General features: G+C 40.2%; 1 protein-coding gene and 1 long non-coding RNA gene across 3 annotated transcripts in view; one reads left to right on the forward strand and one right to left on the reverse strand.

The window, feature by feature from the left end:
* Window positions 1-104: 104 nt before the first annotated feature.
* Window positions 105-633, reverse strand: LOC133451095 (uncharacterized). The gene is made up of 3 exons (XR_009783146.1): window positions 571-633; window positions 365-427; window positions 105-252 (listed from the first exon to the last, which is right to left on the reverse strand). It is a non-coding gene; the product is annotated as an uncharacterized LOC133451095 (long non-coding RNA).
* Window positions 634-6,262: 5,629 nt separating this feature from the next.
* ghra (growth hormone receptor a) overlaps window positions 6,263-24,634 on the forward strand; it is a 40,765-nt gene continuing 22,393 nt past the window's right edge. The window contains exons 1-2 of one of the 2 annotated variants that reach the window (XM_061729361.1): window positions 6,263-6,418; window positions 19,181-19,296. In XM_061729361.1, coding sequence (XP_061585345.1) covers window positions 6,291-6,418; window positions 19,181-19,296 — 244 coding nt within the window. In that variant the 5' untranslated portion in view covers window positions 6,263-6,290. Of the gene's footprint in view, window positions 6,607-19,180; window positions 19,297-24,634 lie in introns of both variants that reach the window. The other variant, XM_061729362.1, reaches the window with a different exon arrangement.

Raw genomic sequence — 24,634 nt, forward strand, 5'->3', positions numbered from 1 at the left:
GCTGCTACTGCTGATGAGATGTCTGGTCCACCATTTTCTCTAAAAGGTTCAGGATCATGTCCATGTGTTCTTCATTCTTTTGACATCTTCTGTCTTCTTTGGCGGCCTCAGCTTGAAGGAAGTCCTGCATAGAGAGTTTCTTTTTTTGGGGGATCGGGGGGAAAGTGGACCTGATGCCTGAAGCTTCCAGCTTCCTCTTCCAGCTGGTGAGGCAGAGCTTGAGGCCGATGTGCTGGCGTCTTCCAAAGTGTTCTGAGATAAAAAAAAAAGATGGATACACATGTTGATTACACACATGACTGGACTATCATACACACCCACAACATCATACCAGGTTAATTATCACTGTATAAATAAAAATTACCTCTGTGCTTTCCTCTGAATTTGTCAGAGAGGACACCGGTGAGGATGGAGGGTCGATTATGTTCTGAAAAGAAAATAACAGTTAGATCTTCAGGTACTGTAGTGTTTTATCACTCACAATCAGGAGGAACCACCGGTCGTAGCACAAGCTAGCTATAGGAAGAAGGACTGGGGAATAAGATTGTGCTTTTTTACTGCTAAACTTACCATGAGTATTTGCGAGGGATCTTCATAAGACGCCAACAAACATGGAGGCTGGATTGAAGGTCTGGACCCCAAAAGCTCATGCATATCTTCGTAGAAAGGCCACGAGGCTGCTGTGGCCTCCACACACACACACACACACACACACACACACACACACACACACACACACACACACACACACACACACACACACACACACACACACACACACACACACACACACACACACACACACACACAATTTACAGAAGATTATTAATAAATACTTTACATGGATTTTTTTTTGTTAAGCATCATCTCTTCAGCAGATAATACTTACCATAACCATTGCTTACCTTGTATTTTTTTTAAGATTTTCCCATTTTTTGCCAATTTGTGCTGTGGTCACCTTTCCCTCCAGTTCCAGCTCTTTGATGAGTTTCCTGTAACAGAAAACAGTGATGAATAGTAGTTATACCATGGTTAAGGACCCCATCACAGATATTCTGCAAGCAGATAGCTAGATCACTCACTCACACAGTGGTTTAGCAGCATATTTCTTCTTAGTAAAATTCTCCTCGTTGTTAGTCCTAAAGCTTATTAGGTGTCGGACCTGATCCGGAGTCCCTGGAATGAAATGTGATTACTGCAATGCACAAACGTCCTCGTAAAAAAAACAAACAAACAAAAAAAAAAAAAAGTTTGAACTATGATAACAAGGCAGCAAGCGACGTTATTACTTCGTAACCCCCCCCCCCCCCCCAAATAACGTTGCTGCCTTATAGTAATGTGAAATATACAACAAATTTGTAGAAAATATGAGAGTTAACGAGTAGTTAACAGGACACGGCATGTTATCTACCCGACTCATCATGAACAGCCACATATTATCTTACGTTAACTCAGAATCAGAATCAGCTTTATTGGCCAGGTTCTAACATTGTCCAACAAGTAATTTGACTCCGGTAATTTCACTCTTTGGTATTAAAAATAAACAATAAACAATGTGGTATTTCTATGTACTGTTCAAACTGTTAAAACATACAAAAGCACTGTGATTTTTTTAATTCCATGGGACATTATACTTACATTTGTGGGTTTCCTTTTCAATATCCTGCTCTTTGCGGGTCGCCATTTGACTCAAAAAAATGAAAAAATGCTTGCTTGCTCAAAATCGAGACGAGTCTGTAAAGCATGTTTTCCTCGGTCGGCGAGCTTTAAATAGACGCAGCCTACGGCGTAGCTTACGTAGCTTACGTAACCCTATTCCGGCGCGATCTTAGCGAACAACGGACAAAAAAGGGATGATGTACATTCACTGAGTGAATATTATGAAAGTAAAATATCGGTTTGCGCCGAGAAATGTAATCAAAATGCATTTTTATGCAGAAACTAGTTCAAAATATTGATTTTACTCCCAAAAAAAACAGAAATGTCCTCCATGTTTTTTTTTTTGATTCAGTCCGCAAATGACGACGAAAAGCATTCTGGGAAATCTTCATACCCCCTCGCTCGCCAAGTCAGCATCTGAAATCCCTCGATTTGAAGGGGCTATTCTCAGCCCCTAACCCTCGTTATGCCCCCTCCCCCTAGGTGAAAAGAGGAATTGGGACACCACTACCTTCACGGGAACGCGCAAAAGTTAGGGTTAGGGAAGAAAAGGAGGGCGAGGGGGAGTATTGGGACGCACCCTTAGTCTATTAAGGTTATTGACTATTCCATTCACAAAACCTTTTTTTTTTCCCTGGAGCTGCACCGGTTTCACCCCTGATATTTAGGCCTGGCGTACCACCACTGGCTATGTGGGGTTTAGACCCAATGCCTAGCGTGGTGTCATACTAATGCAATGACAAACATGACGCTACAAACAACAACAAGGGAGATCGTCCAGAAGGTAATTTTTGTTCTGTTTGGCCTTTGCTTCTTTTTTCTAACAGTACAGACCAAAAGTTTGGACACACTGCCCCATTTGTTTGAATGAGAAGGTGTGTCCAAACTTTTGGTCTGTACTGTACATGAGAGAAAGGAGAAAGGTGCGGGTGGCGAAGAGAAACACAACCGAAAAGAGAAGAAAAATTCTCAGGCGTGGACTGAACGGTAACTTGGTGTTTGTTTCCTGCTTGCTTTTGTCGTGGGCAGTGATGTTTTTCTGTCTGCCAATCAACAGTTTGTATCAGTAGCTCCAACCTAACCGTGCGTACCATTTTCCTATGGAAATACAACTGGAGGGGGCTCAGGAATGGTGTAGTTTGGTCTTAGAGAACAAGGAATGGGCTGGCATCACTGTGAGGAAGAAATAAAATCACAAGAAGCAAGAAGGAAACATTGTAAATTTTCAGTGAAACACAACATGCCCTCATGTCAATCCAATCCTTTATCAATAGTGTTATATTTTTCTTATTTCATTCATTTACTAAAAAAGTCACAGCATAAATCTGCTGCACCACTGTTTCTTCCCTGGGTGCATTTTCAGATCAACAACTCATAATTGCCTTTAAACAATTCCAGTTTATTATGTTTTCTTATCCACACTATGACATGAGCCATTGTGCCATTAAACATGTTTAGAAATTTGAAGATTAAAAGAGCTTTACATGATGACATATGATCAGAGGCACTGCAACGGGGCAGGCCACCCAGGCAATTGCCTAGGGCCCCGAGGTGAGGGGGCCCCGAGGTGAGGGGGCCCCGAGGAACTGGGGAAAATAATGGAAGTGCCTTAGACACTGCAGTGACAGCACATCAGAAATGCCCCGCATGGGCCCCTTTCCTAAGTTGTCACTAGCTAGTTGATAGTAGGGGGTCCCGACAGATGACTGATATCGCTCCATATCAGCGACGCAACTTGAACCCCCATAGACACTGAAATGACAGTCGGAATCTCCCTAATTTGGCCCCCTTACTAGCCAGTATCGAGGTGCGGCAATAGTGATTCACAATTTGAAAAATTGAAGCGAACATATCCCTCTGGACACATGAAAAGAAAAAAAAGAAGAAGGGGATGGAAACAAAAAAGGTGACAGTGGTAAGTGGGAATGTGTAAGTTATGTGTGTTCTATTATAAAAGTGTAGTGCTGCTAGCCACCCTGCCACTTTATCCCAAACTCCCAGTCATCCACCAAGCAAGTTTACTGCACATTAAAGTCTGTGTCAAGTGAATTCAGCTATTTTCTTCTAAACACATTCATAGCCACATAATATGTTCAAGGTAGCTTTGTTATTTATTTTGTATGTTAATTGTTTAATAAAATATTTTGTTACTGATCTGTGGTCCTGGAATTAATTCATCATAATTCTTGGGGTCCCACTGTCTCTCCTGCATATGATCAACTTCATAATGCTCAAGTGCAATCTGTAACTACGCCTCATTTCCTGCCTGTGTTTTGTTGACAAATGTAGTTTGGAGAGCAGTTGACAAGTTGCAGTTAGATCACATTGCTTTAATTTTGACACATGTATAATGCTAGTTGATGCACAACAGTATTACTGTACCATGAGTCTATATTTGCTGTTGTAAACATGTAGTATGCCTAGTACTGTAGTCACTCGAGTGCAATAACCTGTTTTTTTGAAAGTGCAATAACCTTCTCCCTCTAAATACTTCACTGGTATTTTTGCACATGTATATATTATTCGTTTTTCGAGTTTAGTATTTCTTTTGTACATTGCAAATTTTTTATATTGCTCTTTTTTTAAATTATTTAGCTATTTGTTGTTTTTTTGTTAGGATATACTTTTTAATACCTTTTCATACTTCGTGTGTATTTTGTAAAATTGTTGAGAGTGTGTATGTTTTCTACTGCACAAGTAAATTTATCCTCTGGGGGATCAATAAAGTTTATTCTATTCTAGTGGGGTGGCGTGGGAAAGGGTACTGTAAACTTGCTTTGACAAATCAACGTAGGCCTACTCATCATGTGCTGCCCCCACTTGTTCTGCAGCGGTATAGTTACATAGTCTGCCTTTAAATCGATCTACTTTATTCTGTCCTTTAACCTACATCCTGAAGTTGACATGAGCTGGTGTGTTATTATTAAATATCTTAATAGTTTCGAAGACTAAGCAGTTTTACAGGATAACATATCTTGTTAAGGTCACTCTACTGTATGAAGCGGGTTGAGTTATAGACTACTTCTGCTGCTGTGACTTTAATAAGGCCATTGATTTTTGTTCTCACTGAAGGATGTTTTGTCTGAATTAATCGACCCGAAGCATAGTCCGAACAAGAAAAACAAACACAAGGTCCAGGAGGAATACACTTGCAAGTTGTGCACAGTGCAGAAAAATGTGCACAAAAAAAAAAAAAAAAAAAAAAAAAAACAGACAAAAGAAGCGACTCAGCAGCAGCAGCTGGGCACACTGGTGTGTGCCTTTTTTTGGCTCACGTGTCGGGGCGGGCCGGCCGTCCTGCAAGGTGGCTCTCCGGTCAGGAGCGGGTTGAATTATGGCTCTGCGTTAAATTGACGGCGCAGCCTACGGCGTAGGTTACGCGGCGACGCGCACCCTACGCCGTAGGCTCTGCGTCGGTGTAACGCGGAAGCATAAATGAGCCTCTAGTGAGTGTGGGCGAGCCCACTGTGGCGTCACTTCTGTACTTGGACCCTCCACGTGAGCCCACACAGGCAGCCTGCCAGAGTCACAGCGAAGTCCATTTGCATCTAGGTTAGAAACCGCTGCTGTGCCCAACCCCTGGTGTCTTTTTAAAAACGCCTGTAGCCCAATGTATAGAGTTAATAATCTGACGCTATAATAAAACAGACGTCAGCTTTTTTTCCTTCTTCATCGAATAATCGACTTCTGAAACCTGAAACCGATCTGAAATAAGTGCATGGCACTATTCCTCCACCCCTGCTCCAGTTTTTTTTTCTTGTGGAAATTGAGCAATACTGTTAACTGATAAACACACACATAAAGTACAAATCGCATAATCACGTTTTCATAGGGTTTTAAAAAAAGAAAAGGAGAAAAAAACACAGAAAAGTAAGATTGAGTATATATAAGTCGAAAACATCAAGCCGTTTCCACATGTTGAATCTTAAGTGACTATCTCTCTAATGCAAAACAAAATGACATTGTAGTGGATGTAAACTGAGAATGGTACGACGGAGTATTAGGGCCAAACTAAGACAAAAAAATTACGAGAATAAAGTCATAATATTACGAGAATAAAGTCGTAATATTTTGAGAATAAAGTCGTAATATTACGAGAATAAAGTTGTAATATATTATAAATATATAAATATAACTTCACAAGATGCTCAATATTCCTCATTTTAACACAGGGAGAAGATGCTCTTCTCATGAATTTCTGAAGTTCTCATAAATTACCACTTTATTTTCATAATATTACGACTTTATTCTCATAAATTACCACTTTATTCTAGGAATTTTACGACTTTATTCTCGGAATTTTACGACTTTATTCTCGTAATTTTACGACTTTATTCTCGTAATATTACGACTTTATTCTCATAATATTACGACTTTATTCTATTACGACTTTATTCTCGTAATTTTACAACTTTATTCTCGTAATATTACGACTTTATTCTCATAATATTACGACTTTATTCTATTACGACTTTATTCTCGCAACATTACGACTTTATTCTCGTAATTTCCATTTTTTTTTATCTTAGTTTGGCCCTAATACTCCGTCGTAGAATGGTGTAGCAGAGAGACAGCAGGTTTTATTTTGGAGGTTCGTCCCCTCTGGTCCTCCTCCAGCAGATTGTCGGCGGATGAGGGCGCTTCTCCTCTGCTCTCCTCTGCTCTCCGGCGCACAAACGCGCACACTTTCTCCGCCTGTGTGCGCTCCAGCAGGACGGGATGATCGGCGAAAAAATAAGGAAAACTCACACTTCTTAAGGTAGTGGCTCATGTGGAAATCTTGAGTTTTGGAAAGGGGGGGTGGCGGGTCTGGTCTCACACGGGGCTGGAGTGAAGCAGCGGGACTCGTGCCTGTTGGAGCTGTCGCTGACCATCAGATGACCAACTTCTGAAAAGTCGATCTCTGCGCTGTCCTTGCGCGTTTTTCAGCTCGAGACTACGCAATCAGTAAGTTCTGTCATGCTTCCCAAACATGCACCGTGTTACATGTCTCCCTTTCTTCTCAATTCAACGTGGACACGCACAAATCGGAGCGTTGCTCAAATTTGCTGCACTTTTATTTCCAACGCAGGCTGCTCATTGCAGTGTTTTTGTCTTTGTTTTTTGAGTCATGTGTACACATGGGTATGCTTTTGGCTGCTGCATGGAACAATAGACATTATAAGGGAAAGCTTATATTTGTTTTGAAAAAAAAATGTATATCAATTATTTAGCAAAATCTGCGGTAATTGGGATGAATTGAGAGTCGCGACTTGGTTTGATGGATGCAAACTTTTCTATGTTCACTCGTCAGTGATTGTTTCCATTCATTAGAGCTCATGTTGTTTTGTGCACTTAACGTCTCGAACCTCAAAGGAATGAAAACATCTGTCGGAAATGAAATCGAAACAATGGCTCATTTAAAAGTTCATCCAGTTCTTAAGTAGGCCATGTAGTCTATGCATGTATGTAAACACCATGTTCTGCACGCACGCATGACGGCAGAGCAACAAGAAAAGTTGAGCAATTTTGGTTTATGAATTCACAAAAGATAAAAGTCTGCAACATACCTGATCATATGGTATCTATAACACTCTAAAACCCATACAGATGTAATTGGAATCACAAAACATGAACCACCCGATTATGAGTTATTCTTAGACGGTAGGAAGCTTCACCAAGAATATGTAACCGAACAAATGATCGGCTCTCAAGTTAAAGCCATAGCATTTGGGGAAAGTGATTGCCACACACTGGGGAGCGAAATCAACAACCTTTGTTGCATTTCCATCACCTGCACCATCATTTATCAAGTTCAAGTGAAAGGCTGATTGTTGCATAATGAGAGGAAAGCTCCTTTCTCCTCTGATGTTTGATATTCATTGTTATCTGCTGTTGTGGTGACCATAAAATGGGGCTTCTCCCACTTGCATTGTTTTCTGTGATCCATTGCCTGTAATTGAATCTTATTACCACCCATATATAATTCAGTTCTGTTCAATTCATTTATATAGTGTCTATTAACCTATATACAAGTCTCTCTGTGATTTGCAGAGACCCACAGCATGACCCCCAAGCAATTATTAATGTCCATTAAGATTTTGTGCACATCGCTCCATTACATATTTAAGTCCAATTTGAAGACTCCTTTATGAAAGCTGGCCCTTTTGTTTCCTATCTTTCACAGCTGCTGAGGTAAAACTGTAATCAATGCCAATTTGTCCAAGTTAGCAACAGTAACTAAGACGGGCAGGACTTGCCCATAGCAGTGACCAGCAGACAGGCTGTGCGTTGGTCTAGAATGGTTTAACCTCAAAGCTTGGCTAAGCAGCCAGCAGCGTGGGTCAGCTAAATGCAGTGGTCATTTCTGATGTTTCCACCAAAACAATACTTTGATTGGCTGTTTTTCAGCTTGTTCTGACCATTTGTTACAAAAAAACCCAACAAAAAACAACTTCAAAAGCACTCAAAGGAGGTTCGTCCAGTTCTTCCTAAATTGCATATGAGACTTAGAGAATCTGGTGATTTTTCGACACACAACCAACAAAAGACAAACAAGACATGGCGAGATATACATCTTTACAAGAGCAGATACCTACCGTTTTCCAACGTTAATGATCCGTCTGCAACTTCATCTACGGGAACCTGCCCACTCACCTGCATTTTTCAGATGTTTCCCTGCTTCAGCACACCCTGATGATTGCATCATTAACAGAATTGTGCAGACCTCGATGACGACCGTTAATTAGAATCCGGTTTGTTGATGCAAGGAAACGTGTTGGGTTGAAGACTGGTATCTGATCAGTACTCAGTCAATTTTGATCTTTTTATCGCACAACGCTCACCTGATCTTCAAACCTTCTGATAAACTTGTAATCTTAAAAATCCATCTAGATGTATTTACACGGCAGATTACAAGTAGAACTGGTGGAGAAGTGCAACATAATTACAGATTAGGTGTGATGTAGTATTAGAAGAGGAGATGTCCTCAGAAGAGAGACCAGTCTTTTAGAGATGCTTGAAAGTAGAAAGGGACACCTGATTGCATATGAAAGTTTGTTCCACTAAAACCCAGATGAGTGCAAACATCTGGCTGAAATGAGGCAGAAATGATAGCTCTGTTGTTTAGTTTATTGATCTATTGCATTGATAGAGACAGGGTTGCCAGTTTGCTCCATCACCTCAGTAACTGTCTGTTTGTGTGTATGACAAAGATTTACAATCCTGGGTGGGTGGTTTCCTCCTTTAAGATGGTCATTACGATACTTGGCTTTGGTTATTAGTTGATACCAAGTGCTGACGTGACACCAATCTTATTTTAGTCTTTTTTTTTAAGAAAAACAATATATAATTGAATGACAGAGCATGACTCACACTCCTCTGGGACAAAAGCCCTTTATTCAATTATACTGCCACTCAAAACAGACAATTAAGTGGCAAAATCCAACACTTTGATTAGTCAGTTGGGGCTGGTCATCCAGGACAAGGAATTTTACAATTTTGTGAGTTATTGCCATGACTTTTATTGAGGATTTTCTTTTGCGCCTGAAAAGGCAAAAGTCCAGAGTTTGCCGCTATAGTTCCTCCATCTTTCCCCTCCATTTCATGCCCTTTCACCTGATGGTTCCTTAGGTGCTTAATAAGGTTTTAATAAGGCTTAATAAGTATTGCATAACCTCTTGCTGCTAGAGCAATGACGATGAGTTGGGAGTCTGTATAAATCAAGTGGCATCAGTTAATTCATGGAAGTAAATACTCGTTGCTCCTGATCACTTTATTTTGGACAGAATTGGTGAGTATTTCTGATGCTGGTATAAGAATCAAAACAACTTGATTAAGGTTTTATATAAACATTATTTTTTCTTAAACTACTGGCTTCAGTGTTATTATCAGGAGAAAATTTGACTTGCTCATTCTCATATTTTGTAATTTGTTGATTTTAATTATAATTTGTCCTTCTTGCATTGGCTCTACTGTATAAAAATTGTAATCCCACGTCTGCATGAAATAGTGCATGTTTATCGAGTCCCCCTGGACAGCACCAATGTAGACACTGATTTAAAAAATACCAATTATCTCTCGCACTGATATGCGCGATATTATGCATATGACAACACAAGCTGCATAATGTCCATTAGAATATCTTCGTTTTTTCGGATCGGTTGGATCATTTGTGCAGCGCTTACACAGAGAGAAGCATAAGGAAATGAATAAAAACAGCAGTTATACAGCACCATGTGCCAGGTTATTACTGAGGAGATATTTTATGAAATGAGTCAAAGCGTTTTAAAAGACATTAGCTCCATTAGTTTCTGTCTCGCGGTTCCAACAATGCACAAAAGTACATCTGTAATGTTCTATCCCCCTTTTACAAATTGCACAGCGCCTGTGTGCACGTGCTCGTCAGAGACGGTGGTGAGGATGTGCTCATGTGTCTCACATACAGAGAAAACCAGTAGCTTTCCAGCAAATTAGAGATATGTTCTCCACATCTATATTTAGTGCAAACAACAAGTAGGGTGGGTGGGAGATTTAGGGTTTCATTAGGATTGAGTTCTACAATTTTGCAACTTTTAACGTTTGCCATTCAGAAAACTAAAAACATTTGGTAAGTCTCATCAAATGCTGGATAGCTGTGCATGCAAAAAAAAAAAAAAAAAGAGCTTGGAATTCACTAAAACAGACTTTTTCCACAAAGACAAATTTCCAGATCTGTGCTGCGCATATTTCCCTCAGGCTCCTGCTTCTCCTGTGTACTGTTTTTCCTGAGAGTTGATCCAATGCATGCACATACACAGTCGCACATACCCACTCTTTCACTCTCTGGCCTTTTCATACTCACAGACACAAGCAGGGTTTGAAGATATGTGACCTGATCTGCTTCCAGAAGTGGCTTTTCTCATGCCAGGGTGCTGACTCTGACTTTTCCATACTCTCTCATGAAATGAGAGAGGGAGACTTGAGAGCCATCCAGTTGCTATATCTGAATGACTGGAAGTGCACATAGGTTACAGATGTACACATCTCCTCATGGAGCATGCGTGGAGAGGTTAGTAAACATGCACCCTACATTTCCAAGGCCTGGTAGGAACAGACGCAGTTGTTTTAGGCCCCCGCGTGAGTGTTTCAGCCAGAAAGTCCCTTTCCTCGCCAGTCTGGTTGAAATCATGCATGCCAAGTGGCACGTGTACGCAAATGTTTACTTTAAAGAAATCTGCCTGCTTGGGAAAGAGTTAGGTTGTATGATTATTGTGAAATAAGTGATTCTGGCTGCGGAGCGGGACGAAGAGCAGTCATGACAGTTGGAAGGTTGGGGGTTCGATCTTTGGTTTTGCCACTGCGCATTTCGAAATGTCCTTGAGCGAGGCACCAAACCCCACACTTCCCAAAGCTGTGCATGGGCTAAAATTTAAACTGTGGACATGAACAGAGAAGTGCTCTGTGAAAGTATGTGTGTCCATTTAGTCTCCTCAGTGGATGTAAAAAATGTGTTATGTCAACATAGATATTGAAGTAATTGTGTCAAAGGGTATCGTTTTTAATCTCCCCTCTGCAGATTTCACATATTAACCATGCCTTGTGGCTTCATGTTCATTAGTCAAACCCCAAATACCTCAGATTTTTTCTTTTTTATTATTATTATGTGACCTTGGCTGGCTGTTCATTGTCTGTTTCCAAATTAATTAGCATAATAAATTGATTTAGATCTTCCTTGGAGTCTCCTCTGGCCCAGTGACATCTGCGCTCTGACTTGGAGCGCTGATCATCAGGGTGTGTGTGGTGATGGACAGCTGTTAGAGAAAAAAAGACAGACAGAGGAGTATTAAAAGACATGATGAAGAATGAATAGGGTACATCTTGTTTACAGACTCGCTAGCTAACATATTTTATACTTGTTAGTTGTACCTTGTACCTCGAATGTAAGAAAAACTCATGTGATCAGGAACCCTTTGTGCTTAATGTGTTTTCTTCCTTGTCCTACATTAGAAGAAGCAACATTTTAATTTATTTAAAAAAATACATATTTTCTCAATGTTTTTCTTATTTTTTTTATATTTCTTTAAATAGTGTGGACAGGGTGGTGTACATGATACATTTGTAGTGGGGCTTTGTATCCATGCTCAGCTTCTGGTGTTTATGGCACTTCTTTATTGTTCAAAATTAAAATACAGCTTCTCCGTACGAAAGCATGGTCTACTGTGACAACTACAAGAAGTAAAGTTGACATTAGAAACGTTGAAGATGTTAGTGTGTAATAATGACATAACCTAGAATTAACAATCAATATTGCGTCTGAAGTTTCAAATGTTGTATTACTTGCATAGCTCTAATAACTAAAGGCTAAAGGTTGATGTATGATCTAATTAACTTGACCTGACCAGCCAGATAAAAATAATGAGTCTGTTCCTTCCTGGATTCAACTTTAATTTTTGGGAGCATTGTGGACGGGCACGGTGGAAACTGCCTCTGGATAACCATACACCGATCAGAGAAATGAAGCCTGTGATGTAGGCAGAGCTGCAACCACGTATCAACAATCAACGATTCAAACCTGAACTTGTAACTGATAAGCATGCAGCCAATTCGGTTCTTTTGAATAAGTTCTGCAGCGTCCAGGAGTTATTTAGACTGTTATCTAGACTGACGCTGCTCCGTGAGATTTTGCATGAAATGGCCCGTGGTCCATTGCGACTGGTTTGGTACATTCTGTATCAGTGAAATTGTCTGTGAATAAGAGCACCCGGCCAGTTTTACAAGAGAGAATTTTTGAGAAGTCAATTTGTAGGCTGAAAATATGGAAATTAAAAAAAAAAAGCTGATCATTTCCCTGATATGTATATATTAGTGCTGTCAAGCGATTAAATAATTTTTGCAATTAATTAATTAAAATCTGTAATGAATTGATCTAATTAATATCTTTTTTTTAATCGTACCTAAAAATTGCAGAGAAAAGCCCTCAACTTGAGGTGTTTCCCTTTAAATTCTTTACATTATTGTGGCAGATCAAAAGATTGATATATAACAATGAAAAAAGTGGCTTTATATAGTAATTTTTTTTTTTTTTTAAATAAATAAACGTGCAACGATGTTGCTGTGGCAACATCGTTGCTGCTAACGTGAGCTGCGGCTCCGCTCACAACCGGTGGTTTGTGTTTATGTGGCTAAACTTGAGCTGCTTCGGTGGTAAGCAGTCATTTCTACAAAGAACACATATCACTATATCTAAATTCCCCATTCACTGGACCAACAACTTTCACATGCTGCTCCATTTTCTCTTCTCCGCTACTCCGCCCCTTCATGCCTGTCCAGCTACAATGGGAGCCTACCAGTGTCTGCTAAACACGCAGAAAAATATTTGCCGTAAGATGCATTATGAATTTGAGAGCCTTTGCCTTCTCTGCACACTTAACTTGACACAGAGAACCATTGCACATCCTATTCAAGTTAGATTTAGTAAAGTAGTTTGTGTATAGTAAATGGCTCCACCCGTTTGCAAAAGGAGAAAAGACAAAACCTCTCTATGGAGAAACTAAACTGCATCTTGCAACTCTGTTTTTTCTGGATATGTACCGTGTGTGTGTTCTGTAGTTATACATTAGACTTTTCATGGGACTTAACCCTCTAGTTTTATCTATCCGCGCCATTTTACCGCCTTCCCATGTTCTCCTAATTTGTCTAATTAGCTCCCTTTGAGCAAACACAGAAGATTAAGAGAGATTTAAGGGGAAATGGGAGTGGCATGCTGGTGGCAGCGAGGTGCCAAGTTTACACATGCATCTGTGCATCTGTGTGTGTTTGTGAGTGATGTGCACATGTTGCATGTATGTGCGCGTGTTTTTAGCGACAGATGTAGAGGGAGGAGGGTTTACCACACATGTTTACTGAGGGACCCCTGGAGGTTTGGACTGATCCTCCCTCTCCTCTGATTGGGTCAAGCAGCTCTTCCTGTGATTCAAAGACTGTTTCATTGGCCAAGAAAAGAAGACAAATGAGGGGAAAATGTGCACGAGATAGAGATGAAGCGCCAGCCCTGAAAGGACTTTCACAGACAGACATTTTCACAGGAGAACTGGTGAGGCTTTAGGATTAACAAGAGGTTATGTTGGAGCGAAAGAGTGGTTCGGTCCTCTTTTTTCTCTTTGATGAAAAATGTAAAACTTTGAAAGAGAAGAGAGACAAAATGTAGAAACGCAGTATACAATTAACTTTGAGTCTTTCAGAATGATTTCACAGTCCTAATTGCTATAACAGGGCTTCTTCAGCTGGAGGAGAAAATTGATTAATTGCAGGCTGTTGAATCTAAAAGGCGAGGAAAAAATAAAGCATATGATTGGAGCTGAAGACAAGGCTGAGTTGGCCAATGCAAAAATGAGCAATAGTAAGTGGCCCCTTTTAGGCAAGCCAGTTGACAGCTCTCTGCCATGAATTCCCACTTTGTATAACTTGGCCTTGTATGGCCAGGGGAATTCACGCACACACACGCACGCACGCACACATGCACACACACTCCTGACTGAATGTTTACAATTGTTATGTTGGGCATATATAGGATAATGTTACCTTGAGGCGAATCTGCAGTTTCCAATAAGCTGCTCTTTGTTTTGATTCTCTCTTCTTTGCATTGGCTGCAACAAGTGCTCACACAAGCAAACACAAATTTGATATATTAAATCTCTTGCAGGCACACTACAGAGTAAATCTATGAGTGTTTTTTTATGTAAAAAAAAAAAAATACTATCCAGTCTTTTTTCAGGGTGAAAATCTTTCTCTAAATAATTTTTGTGACTAATTTAATAATAAGATGCCAAGAACAATTAGATATATTAATCTGTTTTTTTTGTTATGTAATCATAAGATAAGAATGAAATAAGATGGGATCAGATGAACGGCAATTTGATATTTTGCTTCGGGCTACACCGAAACCTGGGAGGATAGTGAAAGAAACATAACCTTCAGGGTTGGGGTTGTTGGCTGCTTCACAAACTCGTGGAGACACAGCTGTAAATAGCCAAGGGTGTGGACTGAAGGTTGGGCCTATATTTAGAGGTTGGACCTAACTTGTAGAACTTGTCCACCAACAGCATCTTATTGACCAGAAAGAGTGGGTTCCCGCTTTTGAACAAAACCACAGTTTACCGTTATGCAGCTTAGCTCTACCCCTCTCCTTGGCTCTGTTCAGAGCTAATGTTGCTCATTTCCACATGAGTTGATTGTACGCTATCCAGCTTTAATGTTACAGTTCAAACTCACAGCTTATATCAACAATTGGTGCTTTTTGATCAGACAACCTTTTGTATTGGTCATTTTACTGTTGCTTAAAACACTGTCCTTCTTTGTGTACCCAGAACAGGAAATGAGGATGATTGATGTTCTCGAAACTCTTTCTTAAGATCTTTAGCTGCATTTGGGCAAAACCGTAGTAGGGGTCTTCTGAGGGTAACATAAATGCAGGAAATCCCTGCGTGGTGATGGGTGTGTCTTTTCCCCAGATTTAAATTCTGAGATGAGTGTAAAATCATCACAACAAAAGGGATATGTAGTGCTGTCAAGCGATTAAAAAAATTGAGCGATTAATTTATTAAGATCTGTAATGAATTCATCTAATTAATCACTTTTTTAAATCTCACCTAAAAATTGCTGAGAAAAGCCCTAACCTTGAGATGTTTTCCTTTAAATTCATTACATTATTGTGGCAGATCAAAAGACTGATATATAACAAAAAGAAAAGTGGCTTTATAAAATAATCTATTTATTTTTTTAACAGACTTGAACAGTTGCAGTCCTAGCCATTTACATCCACTTGGCAAGATCATTCTCCAGCCTCTCGGCCGGAGACTTGCTCATGCGCACGGCTGCTTTCCTCCAGTCTTGTTTAGGGAAGAGCGTTGCTGTGGCAACATCGTTGCTGCTAACGTTAGCTGTGGCTGCGCTTGCGACCAGGTGCTTTGTGTTTATGTGGTAGCTAAACTTTTTTTAAACTTTTCACAAAGAACACATATCACCTAACATTATCAAAAAGGTGCTGTCTTAGCATTTTAGAAATGTAAATTCCCCGTTCACTGAACCAACAACTTTCACATGCTCCTCCATTTTCCGCCACCCTCCGCCCCCATCCCCGTCCAGCTACAATGGATTCTACCAGCGTAGCTAACCACGCCCACACACAGGGATAGCCAATCAGTGTGCACTTCAAGGTGTGACTGACCGTTGTTTTCCACCGTACAAAAGTTAGCACAATTAACACTCTAATTTGACACTCCTAGGGATACCATTGGCCAGTTGTAAAGTACAATAATTTTACTTGATTTTGCTAATATACAAGCTCATTTGGCTGCCACTCGCCCGCCCCAGAGTACGACTTCATTGGGTAGCACTATGACTGCGTGTGCACCATTTGATTAGCTGATGCTTGCGTCATCTCCAGAATAATTGAACTTCTCAATTTGTGATGTGCACAAGACTTCCGCAGTGATGCAGCTTACCCACAATTCAGTAATGTTTGGCATCACCCCATTCAAAGTCAGTGGACATCATTGCTGTGGATGCTTGCATGCACGTTGTACATGTGAGCCAGGGTTTTCAAGTATGGCATACGCGACCATACTTCAGAGTATTTATGGAAATAAAATACATCATTTTAGTATATTGACCAATGTGCAACTGTTTGAGAACATGTGAGATGCTACAAAAACATTCCACTAGCCGAAACTGCAGCAATTATGTGGCGTAAATAATTGCCCCACATTTGGTCTGAACATACCACATCACTCTCTATAAGCCCGTAGAGCAGGAGGCTGTTCTCGTTTATAGTAAAGCCATTGTTCACTACTTCCCCAGCAGCAGATGCAACGTTATCAGAATAGAGCATTTTGCACAACTCAACTCCGATGTCAGCTCGTTGGACACTAAAAGATGAGCTCAAAGAATATTCTTGAATAACACCAGGCAGAGGGAACTTGAAATGGAGTTGAAATTAAAATATAATTGCTTGTGTCTGATGTGTCTGATTTGGAAATATTACAGATAAAAAGGCTTACTCAGTAGTTATTTATCACTGTTTCTAAACCTAAGCTATGTTTCATGGACTTCAGTATGTAAAATCTCCTGACAGCAACAGGTACAAAATATGTAATAAGCTTTTACAGCGTGCACAGACAGTTTCCACGGTTTCAAACTCATCTTTAAAGGGATTCAATTCACTTAAATTAACTTTTTTTTTAAATCAATCTACTGTATATACAGTTCTATGAAATCAGAGAAAAAAAAAGTTACTTAAATGTTTTGGTCTTTTATTTCAAGTAAATATCTACAATGTGTGAGGCGAGTTATTAGGACCCATATCGTGCCTCATTTTGAAAGACTGTGACCTCTCCACCTTTTCACTTGTGACCTCGCCAACTTTTCAGAGCTTCAGGATTTACTGGGAATTGTCCTTCAAGCTTGGCTCACCTCTGAAAGTCTTACCCTTTCCTTCTTGGCAGCTTAAATTAAACTAGGGTCATTTGGACTACTGATTTATAGCTATCATCACATCTTTTTAAGTGCTCTGTTGTGTGAAGTTCCCGGCCATTCTTAGGTGACAGGACTTTTGCACATATTTCTTGGACCATCTCTCGTGTTTTTCCTCACGGTTTCCTTTGTATATTTAATATCAGCCAAACCTAATGGCCATCATTAGGACTTAATCCATCTTTCTGGACTCTCTCAGTCCTTGATGAAAAAAAAGGAAGAAGAAAAACCTGTAAAATGACATGATGATTTTCCTGCCTGTTTATCTCCAGGCAACATTCAGAACTTGAACCAATAATCAAACTTTTACTGAGATCAGAGGATTTTTAAAGTTTTAGGATCTTAAAGGTATTGTGACATGAAAAACAAATTTTTCTTGTTTTTTCGTGTTTTGTTGGGTGTCTTGACATCAATTACACCCAAAAAACAACGAACTTTTAACATTCAGTGTATTGTGTGCTTTCTGGGATTTTCCGCATAACTATGCAAAAACGGCGCATGTGGTTTGGTGGCGGACCGTTACGTATAGACCCGCTAAATCACCGCCCCCTCCACCCAGCTCCCTGCCTCCTCTCCTCTCCAGCGCACCATAAAGGCTGATTTATGGTTCCGCGTTACACCGACGCAGAGCCTACGGCGTAGGGTTACGCGGCGACGCGCACCGTACGTCGATTTAACGCGGAACCATAAATCAGGCTTAACACGGAGCTGTTTAGAGCCTCTTTTGTTCTAATCACCGGAGGAAAACTGCTAAGAAGACCCGCGGCCACTGACTGGACTTAAGATAAGGGGACACTGCTGCTTGCATGCCTTTATTTTTATGATTGTTTGCGGTGGTTCGCCGTGCTGCTTTTCCGTGCATGCTTCGCCTGTCGCTCCCGGCTTAACTCTCCGACGCTGCTGTGAGCGTATGGCTGGAGGAGGAGGGGGTTTGGAGGAGGAGCGGAGCAATGATTGACAGGAAAGGGGGAAAAGGAAGCGTTTTTCACAGTGCAAAAAAACACTGTCATAAAAAGCCAGGAATGGAGTACTAGAGTGAAGTTTTTCTTGTTACACTCTTTTAGACACATTTGAGGGATGTTGGCCAAGACTTTTAATAGTGTTAAAAGCATGTTAAAAATGATGTCACAATACCTTTAAAGTTTGAGTTATTCAGGTTTGATTTTTCCAAATTCCCACCAGGCTGTCATGTGATGGCTTTTGAAAGTTTCATGGATGTGAGGTCTGGAACACAGCAGGTGGACTCATGCACAGACATCAGGTTAAGGAAGTTTAATTACAGCTGTTGCTGGATAACTCTTGTCGGAAAGAACTAACAGACCAGGTTAGTTGGTGTAGGTTTCATATGGTGACATCAACGAGACACACAGTGAAGGAGGTGGAACACGGGGTATAAATAGTTAGGCACACAGGTGAGACACATGAGGTCAGTGAGGAGGGCAGGAGGAGCAGACCATGATGAGTGACTGGGGAACCCTGGGAACTGTATTCTAGGAAATAAGTATGGTGGGGAAGCTGATCTGGGTAGAGGAGGAGGATGAGCAGGGATGACAAATGATGCGTTGAATACTCAAGACTTCTCATACAACATTATTCAGTTATTATTATTGTTCTCCATTGTGATATGTCATTAAAAAAAGGGGGCTTGGTAATTCTTTATATAGGATATGTATATATTCTTTTACTTTCAAGTCCACAAATCTGCTTTTTTAAAATTGTTGTCTTAAAATGTTTAATTTGCACTGTATCATTCATTATCATCTGAGGAAATAAGTGGTTACATCATTGTGAGCTAATTCCGCGGAGGGAACCTGGCATGATAATTAATCAAGTCCCTGTCCTGGGTTAGGTTTCATGTACACAAGCTGAAAATAAATGGCAGGGTTGCTTGAAAAAAAAAAAGGAAGAAAAAAATGGAGGAGGAGTAGGAGAGGAGGGTTTTTCACATGGACATGTCATGATGCAGTTCAACTGATAATTATAATCACGGTGTCTCCGTCCCTCTCTCATTCACCCCACTGTCTCCCTCCAGCATCATGGCTGTCTCGTGCGCCTCCGCCAGCCTCCTGCTCCTACTCGCAATCTCCTCGCTGGATTGGCTCTCTCCAGCATCTGCATTTCTCACTGATTGGGACCACATGACATCAGGTGAGTTCCTACTTTTATTACTGCTTTGCGTGACGACCATTATGGATGGAGAAATGGCGTGATCCGAGACGAATCATCCCTCAGACGGTTCATATTCTGTGCGCTCCCCATCAAATATTAACAAATGTGATGCAGGTTTAGCGATCAACATGATGTTGACACTTGTTATCAACTCTTATGGAAGACATCAGTTGCAGAATGCTTTGTTTGCTCGGACATACAGTATGTGGAAAGGTTCACTGTTGAGCAAACGCCACACTTTCCTGATTTTGCTTCTCTAAGTGGTTGGTGATCAATGAGGCTACGGCAAACATGTGGCTGGGGCTTTGCTGTCAAAGTCCAGGGACAGAATGGGGCAGGATGTTCAGCCAGCTCAACATTTGTCACTGAACCATTTGAAATAATTAAGTGAAAGAATGTTGCGGCTGAGAATACAGGCCAGAGTATTCCGCAGTTTATCACTGGAAATAGCCAAAGCCAAAACGAATTTTAGAATCAACCAGAGTCTGCGTATCATTTCAGAATTACTGTAGCTGATTGGCAAAGTCACAAAAGTATAACGATGAACTGTTATTTTCTTTAGCCCAAAGCAACGGCGACTTGCATTATACAAAAGAATCAAAGACTGAATAAAAGCTTGGGCGAGGAAGGTCTTATTTATTTCAGTCTAGGACAGTTGGTAAGAGAGAAGACCTACATAACCCATGACATATAAATTCTGTCATAAACTGTCAAAAATGAGTACTTTATAATAAGAAATATTACAAGATACTGCAGTGTCCGTCTAACTTGGTTGCATTTTAAAGGGGTTACTTATGAAAACTGTATAAGCAACCATTATAACCACTCACAGATCTAGTTTAGCTGTAATAAGTTTTTTATTTTGACTCAAAGACAGCTTTTTTTTGTTTAGACTGAATTGGTGGAAAATTGGGCTTTCATGGCTACCAAAGACCAAACACAGCACATCAGCACAAACCACTCATATCAACTTTCAAGCACAGTGGCTGCTGATATGGTTTTGAGGCCACAGAGCCTGGACACCTTGTAGTCATTAAGCCAACGATGAACTCCTTTGTAGGTACCGTAGAGTCACATGTGTGGCCATCTGTGTGACAGCAAAAGGTTAACGGAAACTGGGTCATGCAACAAAGACAATGATGCCAAGCACACCAGCCAATCTCCAAAACAAAAAAACTATTATCAGGGTTTTTATTGAACCAGCCAAAGTGTATTCCGCTAACGGACTGAGAAACTGTTGTGGGACGTTGTGGGAGCTGTGCATAAATCCTCCCCACAAACCTTAATGAAGCGATAAATTGTAAAGAAGAGCGGCCAAAATTCCACTCAAACGATGTGAGAGACTCATAACTTCACACAGAAAGTGATTTTTCTAGTAGCTGCTGAGGAAATTGTAGTCCCAGAAGCTATTAAATTATTGGGTAATGGGTTGAATCTTAGAATTCAAGGAGGGTGTGTTTTCTCTTTTGTTAGTGCAACAGAAATGCTCGATCCATCCATTATCTATACCCGCTTATTTCTATTAAGGGTCACTGAGATCTGCTGGAGCCTGTGTCACCTTTATTGGGTTGAATTCCAGATGTAAACCCTGGACAATTAACCTGACATGCTTGTTTTTAGACTTTGGGTGGAAGTTGGAGTACCTAGAAAAAGTTGGTGTAAATGTTGGACTAACACACCAAAAAAATTGAGTTTGGTGTCCAATTATTTCAGCATGAAGATATTTAATTAGACTTGAACTGGCCTAGGCTTTGACCCAAATATATGGAAAAATGATTACACAGAGGAAGAAGCCAGTCCATTTCAGGACCTGAAGCCAAAATATAGCCCTGTAAAGATGATCAATCGATTGACATGTTGGTGATTAATTGTTAATTCCTGTTGATTCATTGCTATTCAATTGTTTCCTTTTTTGGAGTTCGTGGAACACTGTAGGCTACCAGGATAAAAAACCTGTATTGGTCTTTAAATCAATTTCCCCTTGGCCAGGGTAGCACATTTCCAAATATTTCTGAAATCTGTCAGAAACTTTCCACAGGTCAGGAGTACCTTTTGGAAATGTTTGACTTTGGATGAAATGATATATGGGCCATTGTCCAATAAACGATTCAATTGATTTGGTCAAATAAATAGACCTAGGCTGAATGAATAGATGAACCCTTTCCAGTCACTGCGATAAATCGAATATAGCAATGAGTACTGTATTATCATATTTAGTTTTTGTTAGTCAGAATGCAATACCGTTAAATATATTTATAGTAGCAATATCCCCAAACCTTTTCTAAGCTTTAGAGTAGTCGGACTCAAATAATGTGGCTTCAATCGTCCAGGTGCTGTATGCAGGGTTCTGGGAATTACATGGAATAGGCTACACTAGGAATTATTAATTGAATTGAAATGTGTTAATTGATTTTTACAACTACATTTAATTGCACATTTTTAGTTTAGTCTCATTAATTCCCATATAGTCTTTTCAATGACCAAACATTATTGCTAATTCACTTGAAAATACAAGATTCTAGAAATGTTGTAACCCTGCCCACCCTGCCTACAAGGATAGTAGTTTGATTAAATGACCTGGTGACGCTGTAAACGGAGCTCAGCTTAATCGTGCGTACTGTGTAAACATCCTGAGTGTTGGCTTTGGTGAGGAGTACACAGTCAAAAGAAAACCTTATACAATATATAAAAGAGCACTGAGACATCGAGAGATTCAATTGCACTTCATGTACTTCACTACTTTACTTCTGTAAAGATCATCAAATTTCCATGGCGTTAATAATATTTAAATCAATTTGTCTTGGATTACCATATCTTTGCGTGCAGGCACTTTACTCTGGAAGATACAGTAATGGCTTGGTGATAGCTTTATTAGGTGTATCTGGTGATTATTTTAAAAAGGGCGAACAAGAAATGATTAGAGCTGCAAAACTTTTTTCTCCCCAGTCCGTCTACTGAGGCATGCTGCCTGGACAATCTGTTTGCAGTTCTGTAACGGTACATGCAATCATCATGTGCACTCATTTCTCAATGCGCTGCATTTTTTGTGATAACTCTGTCTGGTGTTCGCTTTGAAAAGAGCACACAAGTGTCTGCAAACATGTCAATAGGGCTATTGGAACCTATGGCACGCTTTAGATGGCATTAAAGATATAAATAGAGCACTTATCAGCAAACAACAATTTATGCCATTTTTTATATATATATATATATATATATATATATATATATATATATATATATATATTGTTGGAGCAAAATAGCTCAAAATCTGAACAGAAAATAAGAGCTTGTTGTGTTTCCTCTGGATGCCATGAAAGCCTGAAATCATACAGATCTAAATGTCTGCAAACTGTAAACCCACAACCAGTTTTGAGCTCTTTAACTATGTCTTCAGCCTTTTTTGATTTGTATTTCTTTACAAACTTACCTCGTCAGATTTTCTTTACCCTCATGATAGGCTTGGAGGCTAACCGCTGACAACTGGCTGTCTAACCGTTAAACATCTTGACTTACTTGCCCCTTACAGATCTTAAAATGGTTTCCAGAGAGAATTGTGGTAATGAAGCTGTGGTCTTTCTCAGTAACTCTTCAAACATTTGTAAACACAAAGCAGCTGGTGATAGCGAACACACACACACACACACACACACACACACACACACACACACAGCCTGGGCTTTTTCTCATGCTCGCCTCTGAACTCCAGTCCAGTCTTAACTTAGCTCTCTCTGCTCAGGTTTACACTGAAAGTGTGCTGTGTTTGAATAACCCTCAACTCTGATTTTTATTGTTGTTAAAAAACGTTTTTTCTGTCCCGTTCATGACGCTAAAAGAGCCTTTCTGGAATTCTTTCTGCAGCAGTTTTATATCTGTTGTCAGAAAACCCACATAACAAGCCAAGAGCAGACATTTGGCTATGCCTCTATATAGTTAAAGGCTTACCACAGTGATTAAGGGCAGTGTTTGAGTCTTTCTGTCTCCACATACTTTATTTTTTCTCCCTATAACCTTCCCCAAGCATCTGCCTCACTGTCTCCGGAGAAATCACTCCTCGAGCACATAGATTGATCCTGTCGAGCAGAGCCGTGTTGTTAGCCATAAAGGTGGTAACCAGTGGTAACTGTGTAGAGGTTTGGTGTGTTTGGCTTGTACGTACAGTATACAATTACATCTGCTTCTAGGCCAAGTGCTGGATGTGAGCAGCAACGTTTTCCAAGTTTGACTGGGATATGAGGCCTGAAGTTGAAAACAAAGTCAGAAAACAGAAAAGAGTAAATGAATAAATATTGTTCCTGGTTGGGAGCAGGAGAAAAGACAGAGTTGATGAAATGTTGGCCGCAGGAAACGGTTACTGCGTTAGTGTTGTGGTTTACAGGGTTTTTGTTTATCTTGATTTTCTTGGGTTCTTGTCTTTGGTGATTTTGCTCTGTGTCTGTTTGTCCCTTCATTTCTGGTCATTTCTCTTGCTGCCTTTACTGCCTGTACGCACCTGTGTCTCTAACCGTGAATTGCGTCATGGGTGTCATAGGCGTCCGGCTGCCATTCATTTTCTATGAAAGCGCGCTGCGAGAGGCATCGGAGGCATCGGAGGCCACGGAGGCGTTGGAGGTGTTGGGAGCGGCGCGATGGAAGGATCCAGAGCGTCAATTTGAAGTTGAGAGAATCTCAACTTTATGCAAATGAGCAGCGACGCGGCCGATGCAGCGTCCAATCACGGACCTGGATTCCCGAAGCAAGAAGCCTCAATGCAGATTGTACTTTCATGTACACACAAACGTACACTCATTCACATGCGTACATGAGCATAACTGTGCGCTAACAAACTTATTTTTATCAGGAATTAATATATTTCATCTAGCAAACTAACATTTTTGCTTTTACATTAACATGTTTTTACCTGAACTCTGCTCATGTGAAACACGTAACTGATGCTTGAGTAGCTGTATGGTCTGAAATATTTTATTTGCTACATCGATCCAATGCAAAATAATTTAAAAAAAATGCGCTTATTAATCACAAAACAAAGTTTAAACATTATGACCAAATCCGCTACCACCCGGTGTGTCAGTGGTTGTATTGTCCACATTGAGGTGTGTTAACGCCAACTAGACAGTCAGCTAAACTCTCTTATATTCATGAACATGACGTTTCCATGAACATTAGTTTCAGCTATGTAAATGACTTCACAGCTTGAATAATTGGTAATACTAACATTTCCATGGACCAAACATAGCATCCACAAGTTAACACTAGCATCAATATTTTCCAACAATGCCACATTATTTTTAGCCTTCTAACTTCATCTTTATAACAT

Source organism: Cololabis saira, chromosome 9, assembly GCF_033807715.1.
Source record: "Cololabis saira isolate AMF1-May2022 chromosome 9, fColSai1.1, whole genome shotgun sequence".
NCBI classification, from domain to species: domain Eukaryota; kingdom Metazoa; phylum Chordata; class Actinopteri; order Beloniformes; family Belonidae; genus Cololabis; species Cololabis saira.